This window comes from Nicotiana sylvestris, chromosome 4, assembly GCF_000393655.2.
Source record: "Nicotiana sylvestris chromosome 4, ASM39365v2, whole genome shotgun sequence".
Classification (NCBI taxonomy): Eukaryota; Viridiplantae; Streptophyta; class Magnoliopsida; order Solanales; family Solanaceae; genus Nicotiana; species Nicotiana sylvestris.
The window spans coordinates 54,803,826-54,818,213 of NC_091060.1; the positions used below are offsets into that span (position 1 = coordinate 54,803,826).

Consider the following 14,388-nt stretch of genomic DNA (forward strand, 5'->3'; position numbering starts at 1 on the left):
CAACACTGGGGTCTGCACAAAAGAGTGCAGAGTGTAGTATCAGCACAACCGACCCCATGTGCTGGTAAGTGTCTAGCCTAACCTCGACGAAGTAGTGATGAGGGTAGGACCAAACTACAAAATAAACCTGTGCAGTTATATCATAAACAACGAAAATAGAAGCAGATAATTGCAATTAAAATTGGGCAGGGGAAACATGTTTTAGGGGAATAACAGATAACAACAGAATATCAAGAGAATATAAAGAAACCAAAATCCAATTACTAACACGGATAGGGAAAATAAATGCAGAGTTCACTTTCATTTCACATCTCGTTGCAGGTGTGCAACCCGATCCCATTTCATGTATCTCGTTGCAGGCGTGCAACCCGATCCTATTTCATATATCTCGTTGCAGGCGTGCAACCCGATCCCATTTCACATATCTCGTTGTAGGCATGCAACCCGCTCTCATTTCACATATCTCGTTGCAAGAGTACAACCCGCTCTCATTTCATATATCTCGTTGCATGCGTGCAACCCGCTCCCATTTCACATATCTCATTGTAGGCGTGCAACCCGCTCCTGTTTCACATATCTTGTTGCAGGCGTACAACCCGCTCCCATTACTTTTATCAACACCAATCACAAAAAGGGTCCCGGCAAGGGAATAATAATATCAAAACAAACATCCCGGCAAGGGAATAATAATGATAATAATATCCCGACAAGGGAACGGTAATGATAATAGCATGTGAAGCGCAATAAACCACAATAGAGTCATAATAATTACAATACAAGACTCACGGGCATGCTTGACACCAACGTATAGATACTCGTCACCATGCCTATATGTCGTACTCCACAATTAACACATAGCAAATAAGACACGACTCTTAATCCCTCAAACTAAGGTTAGACCAAACACTTACTTCGATGCCACGAACACAATTCAAGCCGCTACTATCGCTTTACCTCGTGATTCCACCACCAATTCGCTTATATCTAGCCACAAGTTACTTAATTACATCAATAAATGCTAAATGAATCAACTCCAATGCATGAAAATGAGTTTTCCAAAATTATATCCAAAAAGCCAAAAATCGCCCCTGGGCCCACATGGTCAAAACCCGAGGTTCGAACCAAAACCCGATTACCCATTCCCCCACGAACCCAAATATATAATTTATTTTGAAATCGGACCTCAAATCGAGGTCCAAATCGCCTTTTTTTTTAAAAACTAGGTTCTACCTAAAACACCCAATTTCCTCTATGAAAAGCATTGATTTTGAGTTGAAATCATGTGAAAAGATGTTAGTGATTGAAGAAAACGAGTTAAAATTGACTTACAATCGATTTGGAAGAAGCGTTATCTTTGAAAAATTGCCTAAGAGTGTTTTGGTTTGAAAGAGTGAAAAATGGGAAATTTTCGGCTAAGTATAAAAATTGCAGGTTGCAGATATGGGAATTGCGATCAGGGTTCGCAATTGCGAACCCCGACCTCTGCTATGTTCGCATTTGCGAAAAAAATGTCACATTTGCGACCAAGTAGATTTTCTGGTCTTCTTCGCATTTGCGATAGACCTCTCGCTAATGCGAAATCGCATTTGCGATACAAGAGTCGCATTTGCGACTAAGGCAGTAGTTGGGGGGAATCGCATTTGCGATGGGGACCTCGCATTTGCGAGATAGTGCTGGCCTGGGCTAATTCGCATTTGCAACATAGCCTTCCCAAATGCGAGATCGCATTGCGAAGCCTGCAGGCCTGCAGTACATCAGTTCAAAATCTGCAACATCCTAAGTCAAAATTCCACTCTGTGGCCTATCCAAAACTCACCCGAGCCCTCGGGGCTCCAAACCAACCATGCACACCAACCTAAAAGCATCATACGGACTTGCTCGTATATTCAAATTGCTAAAATAACATCAACAACTGTGAATTTAGCATCAAAATCATGAAATTTCTTAAGAACTTCAAACTTGCCAAATTTCTCAAATAAGGTCCGATTCACATTATTTCAAATCCGTTTCTTACCAATTTTCACAGACTCGACTCAAATCATATATAAGACCTGTATCGGGCTCCGAAACCAAAATACGGGCCCGATACCAATTGTTTCAAACACATTTCTCTTTCAAAAACTCATAATTAATTCAGCAAAATAATTTCTTTCAAAAATTCATTTCTCGGGCTTGGGACCTCGGAATTCGATTTCGAGCATACGTCCAAGTCCCATATTTTCCTACTAACCCTCCGGGACCGTCAAATCACGGGTCCGGGTTCGTTTACCCAAAATGTTGACCGAAGTCAAATTAATTTATTTTACAATCAAAATTCATCATTTTTCACAAATTTTCACATAATGTCTATCCGGCTACGCGGCCGGACTACGCACGCAAATTAAGGTGATGCTGAAAGAGGTTTCTAAGACTTCGGAATGCATAATTCATTTCTAAAACAAGTGATGACCTTTTGAATCATCACATTTACTGAACCTAGCCTAGGGGATTGTTGAGATTCATTTTCTATCACCATGGCATAAGCATGGTTCAGGGAGGGCTCATTAGTCTTCAAGAGGATTTGTCATTTAGCTTGATCATAGGAATCATTCAAACCGTTGAGAAATTGCAGAAGTCTTTGCTGTTGAAGATGCTCCTTGTATTCTATCGAGTGTGAGGTTGGTACCAATACATCATATTCATTCAATAGACTCTTCAGCTTAGTAAAATAACTTGAGACTGAATCAGTTCTTTGTAACAAAATGGCAATGGCTCTGTGCAATTGAAAAATTCGCATTCGATTGACCTTATCAAACCTTTTCCTCAGATCTTTCCAAACGAGGTGTGCATTCGAAGCATATGCAATTCAACTTAAAAGTTCAGTGGAAACTGTATTCATGAGCCATGATAAGACAATGGCATTACAAGTTTCCCACTGTTCATTCAATTCAGTTGTGAATGACTCCTTTGTACAGGTTCCAGTCACAAACCCTAACTTCCTCTTTCCTAGAAGGGAAACTTTTATCCTCCTGCTCCATAAACCGTAATTTTCTGATCATGTAAGCTTCACAGGAATCAAAACAACACAAGGAGTATCTGATGGCCCAAGGTACAGAGGATGAGTATACGGAATTGCATTTTCCACCATTGATGTGCCGAAAAACAAAATCGAGCTAATTAAGAAGAAGAAACAGATCACCTAAATAGAGATAGCCAACCTCAGAGATTGACGAGCATCGGTGGCTCTGATACCATGCTGAAATCTACATGATCTGTCATTGAAGAATGAGCAGTAAACTCGATGCTCTCTCTATGAATTACTAGAGAGAGGATTATCTGGAAATGATAACTGCTGCTTCAATTCATTTACAGTACAAGATATATATATATATATATATATATATATATATATATATATACAAGCTAACTCCACTACTGCTTAACTAACTAACAGGCTGAATCCATTAATTTACAGCTGACAACTAGTTGTATAACTTCCTAACTAACTAACAATAACAGTAACAGTACTAACTGCATAATATATGTCATGTGTATAATATAAATGTTTAACTTATACATCTTATACACAAATCATATATACATATGTATATATTTATACATTAATTATACAGCACATGCCAATTGTATAATATAAAATTTTGAATTATACATCTCATATACAAATGATATATAAAGAATATGCATTGTATTTACAGAAACATATACATCAAATATAAAATTTAATATTACATACTATTAAAATTCACCATAACAATGATGTGAGAGTTTAGAAAAAAATCGAGGAGTGTAAGGACTTTGGGTAAATCGTGAGGCATGAGAAAGAATTGAAGAAATGGTAGAGTAATCATTTTGAGAAAATTTGAGTTCCTATTATTTAGGGTAACCGTTTTGAAATTAACCGGTAATGATATCCAACTATTACCTAAAATAAATGCTAAAAATCAGGAAAAATATATTTGACACAGCTGACTATAAAAAATTAGTTTCTCGGCATGTGCATTGTACGTGTATATCGAATTATGTCGTGTATGATTTTATAAAATAGTATCAATATTATGAGAAAAGCTTTTAATAAATAATTATAAATGAAAGAAAAAGGTATAAATTTTGTGAATGATTAATATTGGATCGTCGTATGGTAAATTTCAAGTCAATGTCAAGATGATTGGATATTATTTGAACCTAAAACGATGAACGGTCAAATTTTAATTAGATATAGGTTTTTTTGTTACTTAGTTTAATTTTGTAACGTACAAACATATAACAAAATGTATTGCATAGAATATATTTTCTTATAGACGATAATCCTGGTAAATATTTTTTTTCATATGTTTCGGTTGTTCCTTCGTGACCATAACTTGTTGTCAATATTTATATCCCTCTTAAAGGTGCAATGTAAAATTAGTCATATAAGAAACATAGATGTATTCCAACATTGGAGACCGATTCTACTTCGGTTTTCATTTTGATTGAACTTGAAATAGTTAGATGGACAAATAAAAATAAAATATATAATGAACAATGTAAAGTTATGCTGTGTTCTTACTATTACAACTTAACATTCTTGTTTAAAAATAGACAAACAATTTTAAAAATATTTTAAAAACTTAAATTTCTTACGCTAGCAATAGCTATTATTATTTTAGTTACTATATTGAAAGAATTCTAATATGTAAAAAGTATAAATATTAGCAATTATGCAACCGAGTAATCCAAGCAACCTGTTAGAAGAGTGCAAAATATTTTTACATTAGATGCAATACCAAATCTGTTAGGAAGCGAATAATAATTTCAAATAAAAGTTTGTTCGAAATAAAACTTTGAAAAAGAATAATACACCTTAAACAAACAACATAAATAATATGTGAATGTGGTGCAGTGGCTAAAAAGACAGAAATATAAGCTCACCCCTAACGTCTTCATAAAAATTTGTATGAAACAAAACTAATTAGATTAGCAATTTAATATTTCACATAAAAAAATTCTAAGGCTAATCAACGAAATTATAAATTTGAAATACCTTATTTAGTAATTAGTTCAAGATATCTTATTTTGAGATTATTTTTTAGGGGATCTATTCTTTCTTTTATTGTAATGTTAGAAGTATTAATTTATTATCTCCATCAAATTACATAAAATAATAATAATTCTCTTTTCAAGTTAACAACTTTATTATTTGTTAAGTGTTAGTATTTTAGTTCCAGATAATTTGATGATGAAAAAGTTACAATGTGAATCACAATATTAAGAATAAGACATTTAATCATGCAATAGAAGTACTTATTGTCATGCCACTACAACAAATGTGATATTTAGCTACAAAACTTTTAGCCGCGATACAAAATTCGTCACTAATTATTTACTTTTCGTGACGAAAATTATGTTTCGTGTTTAGATACATAATCCGCATACTTTTAGAGACGAAACATAAAATTTCGTAGCAAAAGTTTTGTCCACTAAAGTTTCCCACCAAAAAATAACTTGGCGCCATTATTTAATAACATTAGCCACGAATTTTATACAATTGGTGACATATTATTTTGTCACTAATGATGTATCCAATTTGTGACAAATCATAATTTGTCTTAAAATTGGTAAAACTTTGGACACTAAAAAAATTTGTCACAAAAAATGCGTTATTATAATAGTGACAAAATAAAATTTGTAGTTAAACATGGTAAACTTTAGCTACAAAAGTTTCAAATTTATTATGATATTAGTTTTTGTCACTAATAGTGCAAACAATTAGTGACAATTATTTAATTGTCTCTGATTAATCTACAATTTAGTCACAATAAATTTTTTGTCACGAAAAATATGATTTTTAAATGGCTACGACTTGAATTTTATAGTTGAATAGTACAATTATTGGCGACAAAAAAGATTCATAGTAAAAAACTAAAAGATATAGTTTTGTTCATATATGATACAAAAAGTTACTTTAGGACTAATTAACCTTATGACTGAAGCACCCATCTTGAAAAATTATCAAGTTCTAAAAACTTGAATCCCATTTTATAAAGTTCTATTTTGAAGTCTATATGGCCTACAAATGAAAGAAATCAAATTAAAACCATACTCATTTTGATTCAATTGCCATATCTAACTTTAGAAAATATAAAACCAAAAAACCATATTAAAATTTAATAGAACCCAAGGAACACTTGCTGCTACAAAATTTCATATTGTTTAGATAGGAACAGTCTATATATGGACTTATATCTATAACATAATTCGAGCATATGGAGTCCAACATAATACCTCAACTGTCAGATATGTGGGATGAGAATTGTTAAAATGGGAGAAACTTATCATTTTTATAAAAAACAGAGAACCTCGCCCAAATGGAAAAATTACGATAGAAATAAAGCTTGGAAATGAAGGATGCGCTCGCGGAAACAATGAGATCATCAACATAAACTATAAGATAGACTTGAATGCTTGTCAATCGGTATTCTATATGATGTGATGTTGCTAGTTTCAGGTCCATTTTGATTGATTTCTCATTTTTCGGATCTGATTGTAACAATGGAGAAGTAGGAAGACTTTGGCGATTCATAATAGAAGAGAGTATCTATAACATAATTCGAGCATATGGAGTCCAACATAATACCTCAACTGTCAGATATGTGGGATGAGAATTGTTAAAATGGGAGAAAGTTATCATTTTTATAAAAAAACAGAGAACCTGCTTAATATGTAATACTTGACTCTTTGAAACTAACCTTGCCTCATATGTGTAAATATTTTCACAACTAGACACCAAACCTATTCATAAATAAGAAGTTTTAATCTGTTTGTATATGTTATACAGTCATCTAGGTATTATTTCCTCCAGTTGCCCATGTAAGAAAGTCGCGCTTCTATTAAAGTCAACAAAGATCTGAATCACTGCTCTTTTTCCTTCTTTGTGTAGGGTGTGAAGGAACATGAAGGAGTAGAGTTAAATAGGATTGAGTTCTACAAAAGCACCCATTACTCGAGTGAAAAGGGATGGTCATCTCCAGAGACTGAGACTAATGTAAGTAAAATATTTTAGTAACATGTCACACGTATTCATTCTATCTTATAATTAATTTAACTTATGTAATATTTTTATGTAGAACAAAATGAGAGATTTGAGAGCTCGGTCTGTTTGTAAAGAGAATCCGATGACTATTGATGAAATTGTTGATAATGTACTTGGTACAAGGTCGGGTAATATTAAAGGCCTTGGCTATAGTCCAAAGCCTAATACAACTACAGCAACAAAAAGGAGGACAGCAGAATTAGAGGACTCTCTTAGGAGGGCAAAAGAGGAAGCTGCTACTACCCAACATAGTTTACAAGAACGTTTGAATGTAACTGAAACTGAGGTAACAAGTTAGAAAATACAGATACAGACATTAACTTCGGAATTGGGTACTCTAAGGGCACGCCAGGAGGAGATATTAAATCAAATGCAGCATCATTTTATTGGCTCATCACCATCAAGGTTAGAAGTACTACATCTTTAAATGACAAATTCAATTATAATTCTTTTAGCATCTAAGTTCGAATATTTTTTTTTATGATACTGCGAAAATTGAGCTCCACCAGATTATCAACTTTGGGTACACTAAATTTCACACTATTTATTTTTTTGTATCACAATTCAATTATTTGTTTCACCAATTAAACTCTGTGTCTAACAAGAAGTTGTAGTTTATACCAATTGTATTTTATTTATATCATGATACCATAAAGTATTAACTTAAATCTTAATTTTTTCTCTATCTTTTACACAGATATATGAAGGTAATTATTGGATCAAGACTACTTGCAAGTGAAGTGTCATTGCATTCCTCCACTTCTCAGTCCTAGTTTAGGAGTAATATTTAGTATATCTCAATTCTCAGTTAGACTTTTATGTTGGACATATTTACTTTAATTATGTTTCTTTTAATTTAAGGAGCTTTTATTTCAATATAGTTTTAATATTAGTTTTATGATCAATGGTGAATATTTTTGTTACCGTTAATTGTTTTTGTTTTTCTGTTATTACCTTGATTGTTTTATTATGTTATTTCAAATTCGTATAACGTCAATCTAAAACAAATACGAATATAAATGTCATCAAACATTTGTTATTAGTGACAAAAAAGTTCACTTTTGTATAGTTTTTAGGAATATAACATTTTCGTCACGAAACAAATTAAGTTCGTCATAAATTCACTATATTTAGTGACAAAAAAAATTTATGTCCCAAAATGATCTTTTTATTGACTACAACTTTGTATTTTTTGACAATTGTAATTGTCACTAATTATGATAACTTATAGTGACAACTTTGTTTTGTCGATAAAAATATTTTTTTTAGTGACGATATGATAGTTTTAACTACAAAATTATAATTGTCACTAATTATATATTTAGGGACGAAATACGTTTTTTGTAGATAAAAGGTAGTCTTTAGAGACAAAATTACGGTTTTTCAACTACGAAACACACACAGCTTTAGAGACATTTGACGTCGTCACTAATTAAACTAAATTTTTAGAGACGACTTTTTTCGTCGACATTAATGCACTTTTTAGTGACGAAATCATACTATTAAGTACGATTCTTTTGTACTTTTTATGACAAATAATCCGTCATAAATATACGTATTTGGGGACGAAAAAGAATTTCGTATTTAATACTTCATTATTTGGCGACGAAACACAAAGTTGCCTTTATATGTTATTAGTGACGGTGTTTTAGAGACGAAAGATTGACAAAAAAAAATTCGTCACAAAAAACCTTTGGTGACGAAAAGTGAATCATAGGTGACAAAATAATTCATCATTGATTATCAAATTTGTTGTAGTGTGCCTTTTAATTTGTTCTAATTGATTTTTGTATTTCTAAATAACACAAATTAAGAACTATAGTAACAAAACTTCAATTACATATTCTTGTATAATCATTAATATTTTCTTTGCCAAAGATATGCAACGATTTATTTTCCGACAACGAAGTAATATTTTCTTTTATATTTTTTGATTGTCAAGTATTATAATTATCATAATAAAAATGAATCTAAAATAAAAGAAAAAACAAAATTTAAAGTAGCATAATCGTTAATTGAATTAAACAAAGAAATGCATGGATTGAAAAGTTGTATTATAACTCACTTTGTACTATAATGAAAGTTTGCCTGATAAAGGAAGAGAAGAATAGCCGCCAGCAAAAATCTAACAATCAAGTACACAAGAGAAAAAAATTGTGAGAAATGAAAATAAACGTTTGAAGTATGTAAAAAAATAACATAGTGTTAAAAATAAGAGCAAGGCTTGTTAATTAATTTATTTTTGTATCAGCGGAAAGACGTTGAAGTATATCTTAAAAGTTGTTTGTAAGGCATTGAAAAATTAGAGAAGTTTTATTGTGTGTCTCACACAATTTACATTAGTTGTGTGAGGCTCCTTTTTGTCTCACAATGTTGTGGATCCCAATCTTACACTTTTGGGTCCACAAAAATCTGGATCCATAAAATTATGAAATAAAAAGATACCTCATACAACAAGTGCAGTTGCATGAGATACAAAATAAAATTTTCTGAAAACTTAATAACCTTTTATAGAAATGCTCTTTAACGTTGCTAGTTTTCAAAAAAGAACAAAAAACTATTCAGGATAGTATAACTAATATGCTTGGGATAGAGGAGTTGTAAATATGATTTGGGAAGCCAAAAATCGTAGAAGTGCTGATAACTTATCCTATATATAGATTACATACCAATAATACAAATCGTTGAAAAAATGGGAGACCTTTAGAAGGAGTCCGAAACTTTTTTTGATGCTTTTTTGGACAAAAAGCACGTTTTTAATGCTAAAAAAAAGTTACATAACTAGGTAAAATGCAGTATAGTACTACGTATTATTTTTTAAAAAAAATTAACTAATTCGCAGTACTATACTGCGTTTTACTTATTAACTTGGGCCCAGCTCTATTTTATTAAAGCAATTCGCAGTACTATACTGCGTTTAACTAAAACGCAGTATAGTACTGCGAATTGCTTTAATAAAATAAAGTCCCTTCTTCTTCCTTGGACAACGACAGAATCGAGACTCCCCCATTAAAAAAATTTCGAGCATTGTTGCACACCCCCCCCCCCCCCGTGTCAAAGTTTAAAAAAAAAATTGGGCCCCACACGTCACCTAAAGAGCAAGGAGTGTAGGTCCCACACACAAGACAATTTTTGGATTCCTTCTTTCGGGTGTAAAAGTTCGATTTCAATCAAATTCAAAAAACTTAAATCGAGGTATTTCGATTTTGTTTATGTCGAAACTCGTATAGTACATGCATATTTGTATTGTTTAATGTGTTTCCATGTTAATTTGTGTTATGTTTGTGTTTAAATTTGTATCTTATTTATACCCGGATTGATTTATTAGCTTTGGTACAAAAAATTGTTAAAATTTGATAAATTATTTGTATTGTTAATGTTATGTTTTTATTTGGTTAAATAAAAAATTAATATTATTTATTTTGTTTGTTGTTCATATTTGTATTTTATGTTAGTTGTTTTTATATGTAATAGTGACCTTTTAGCGTAGTAAAATAAATAGTCTTTTAGCGTAGTAAAATATAGAGCCTTTTAGTGTAGTAAAATATAGAGTCTTTTAGTGTAGTAAAATATAGAGCCTTTTAGCGTAGTAAAATATAGAGCCTTTTAGAGTAGTAAAATGTAGAACCTTTTAGCGTAGAGTCTATGTAGTTTAAGTATGTAGTAACTGCAAACTCTATCCAATTACACTTTACCAAATTAATTATTTAATTTATAACAATAAACTTACAAAAGTAACAAATTAATATATGTTGTAAAATTAACTCCAATATCGAGCCTGGAACCCATACATAATTATTCAGTCCAATTCAAGAATTTTTAATTTAATTCCTTAAACTAACAAAATTCTAAAAATGTTGAAATTGACACGCATAATAATTAAGGATAACTCGGTGCTACCGGGCCTCAAAAATCAAGCCTGGAACTCATACATAATTATTCAGTCCAATTTTAAACATAATTAATTATTTAATTTATTAAGCTAACAAAATTCTAAAAATATTGAAATTGACACGCATAATAATTAAGGATAACTTGGTGCTACCGGACCTCAAATATCGAGCCTGGAACATATACATAATTATTCAGTTCAATATTAAACATAATTAATTATTTAATTTATTAAGCTAACAAAATTCTAAAAATGTTGAAATTGACACACATAATAATTAAGGATAATTTGGTGCTACCCGGCCTCAAATATCGAGCCTGGAACCCATACATAATTATTCAGTCCAATTCAATAATTTTTAATTTAATTCCTTAAACTAACAAAATTCTAAAAAATTTAAAATTGACACGCATAATTAAAGATAACTCGGTGCTACCGGGCCTCAAAAATCAAGCATGGAACCCATACATAATTATTCAGTCCAATTTTAAACATAATTAATTATTTAATTTATTAAGCTAACAAAATTCTAAAAATGTTGAAATTGACACGCATAATAATTAAGAATAACTTGGTATCCGGGCCTCAAATATCGAGCCTGGAACCCAGACATAATTATTCAGTCCAATATTAAACATAATTAATTATTTAATTCCTTAAACTAACATACACAATTAATTTTGTTTAAATTATAGTAGACGACATGGACTTTCCTCCGCCTGCGCATCCTGGACTTGCCGAGGATCAGCTACTAGTGTTGCAGGGCGACCATAGGTCCTCCTTTGTATGTGAGGGACAGCTATCGATGCTTGCTCTCCGCCCCAGGAGACCTGACGATTTGTGGGAGTTCATCGTGGAGCATCCTTTCCATGCCCGCGTAGTCGCGCGCCTACAGGCTAAGGGCTTCTATACGATCTTTAAGCTTGGACGGATGCAGCTTGATTGGTCTCTCATCACGGCCTTGGTAGAGCGGTGGCGACCGGAGACACACACTTTTAACTTGCCCACTAGAGAGGCCACCATAACGCTGGAGGATGTTCAGGTTTTGTATGGGCTGCGCGTAGATGGACGGGCCGTGGCACTGCCCCAGTACATTAGATCCATGACGCGTGCATAGTTTTTGGATATGATGGGGCAGTTTACTGGTTATAGACCTCAAGGTGATGCTAGGGGCAGTCGCGTTGCTTTGTCAGCCATCAGAGATCATATGGTTGTTTTGCACCTAGACATTACCGGTGAGACGGAGGATCTTCATATTGAGAGGTACACGCGGTTGGTGCTGCTCTTGTTTTTCGAGTGTGTCTTGTTCCCGAACACTTCGGGGAGTCTCGTGAGTATGCGCTTTCTCCATCATCTTCAGCAGCTGGATGATTTACCCCAATACAGCTGGGGTGTTGTTGTTCTCGCATACCTGTATAGGAGCATGTGCCGGACGAGCATGGGCCCAGCGGTGGACATATGTGGTTTTCTGCCCCTCCTACAGGTGACAGCATTTTCGAATACTCTGTTCATTACTCCGAATTCTATATGGTCGAAATGACTCATAAATTTTACATCAACCTTTTATCTTAGGTTTGGGCCTGGCAGGGGATCATGCCGTTGCAGCCACCTCTACCACCACTTGCGCCCGGTGAGGCTTATCCATTTCTCCCTCTAGCTTCTAGGTGGATTCTCCGGCGTGGGAACTACCGAGGGACCGATGCTCATCATAATCTCCCCCTTGTCAGGGATGTGCTAGATATGCTGGTGGACGGACAGGTAAATATGTACCTACACTTGTTTTAAATTGAGTTGTGTTGCACATACTCACTTTTATGTTATTATTTGGTAGTTAATCTGGACGCCATACAGCGACGAGTTTCTAGCTCAGCTGCCCGCTTATTGCTCAGTCGATCAACCTCTTTGGAGCACCTCCGTCCCAATGATCTTCTTCGATATGGTTGAGTATCATGCCATAGAGCGTGTGCTTCGCAAGTTTCACCATCCCCAGCCTATACCGGGGGAGCCTAGATGGGTGGCTACACACTATCAGCGGGATGACCGTGTCAGGCTGGATGATATATATATGGGATGGCTAGAGCAGTAGGTCCATATTTGGGAGGAGCGAGCTGACCATATTCCGCCAGCACCTACATTTACCCAGGATGCCACTATTCATCTGTATGCATCATGGAACCGCCGTGACACCCGACTGATTATCGGGAACCCCATTCATGTACTTGGCGAGCGCTACAGACCATACGCCGGGAGGCACGAGGCACTGGTATGTTTTTGGCTTATTAATATCGTATAATTGTGATATAGCGTTATTTAATTAATATTTTAAATGTTTCACAGGCTATTGGGCATCATCACCTCTACCAGTTGGGATAGGAGATGAAGCAGCATACCGACATCCCTACAGTCGTTAACTATGGCCGGCGGGTGGCACAGTTGGCTCGTCGGACCCTGTTTCAGGTGAGAGATGTCGCGAGGTTGGACCACGAGGCTCAGTATGCGGCGCTAGAGGACTACCATCAGGGTAGGGGTGTCCCACGAGGCAGGGGTAGGGCACGAGGGAGGGGTTCCCCACGAGGCAGAGGTGCCCCACGGGATCGCGGGGGACGGTGAGGAGGTGGTCCCCAGCAAGGGGGCGTTGAGGAACCTGTCGACCCACCTGTTGAGGGACATGATGAGGACTTTGGAGTTGAGGCGCTTGGAGATGATCAGCCAGGTTATATACCTCGGGTAGATGAGCCTTCCAGCAGCATGCCTTCGTACAGCCTTTAGCTATCTCTGCCAGCATCGTAGGTCACCCCGTCAGGAGCATTGTCGATCACGTGTACATTCAATGGGGATGTAGACCAGTAATTTGCATGCCCATCTACCGCAGCTGAGGATCGGCCTACCTGGGACGTGGATGGAAGGCGCAGGTTGAGTTAGGCCTCATCCCCAGCGGTTGATGTGGATCTACCACAGGCGCAGGTATGTTTGTATTACTTTAAAATTTCAATTTATTTTCTTTTCCTTAATGAGCTGACATTAATTAATTTTTAACTTTCTTATGTAGGTTTTGTCCCAACCCATCTTTGAGGCCACTACATGCTTTGATGAGGACACCACAGATGCATATACTCAGGTGGCCGATGAGACCACGGTGAGAAAATGTTTTTTGACTCAACACGTACAATACAAATATACTTTTTCACATGCTAAGATTACTACTTGTTTTGTAGGTTGCTGACGGCCCGACGGCATATTCTTCCGATCTTGTCAGCTGTGGTGTCGATGCTGCTGCACATCCTCATATAAAGAGGCGGCTTGATGAAGATGATCCAGATAGTGTACCCAGGCGGCAGGGGATGCGACTTAGGCTGGCAGCAGCACTGAAGCACACAGGCTGTGGGACTCACTGATTTACTTATGTTTTTACTTTGTGTAAATAGTG

At 35.0% G+C, this 14,388-nt stretch overlaps 1 protein-coding gene across 1 annotated transcript; it reads left to right on the forward strand.

Moving 5' to 3' along the window:
* Window positions 1-11,664: 11,664 nt before the first annotated feature.
* On the forward strand, window positions 11,665-13,341 carry LOC138889559 (serine/threonine-protein phosphatase 7 long form homolog). Its single transcript, XM_070172884.1, has 3 exons — window positions 11,665-12,003; window positions 12,100-12,224; window positions 13,299-13,341. The coding sequence occupies exons 1-3, from the start codon at window positions 11,665-11,667 to the stop codon at window positions 13,339-13,341; spliced, it is 507 nt and encodes a 168-aa protein (XP_070028985.1).
* Window positions 13,342-14,388: the final 1,047 nt, after the last annotated feature.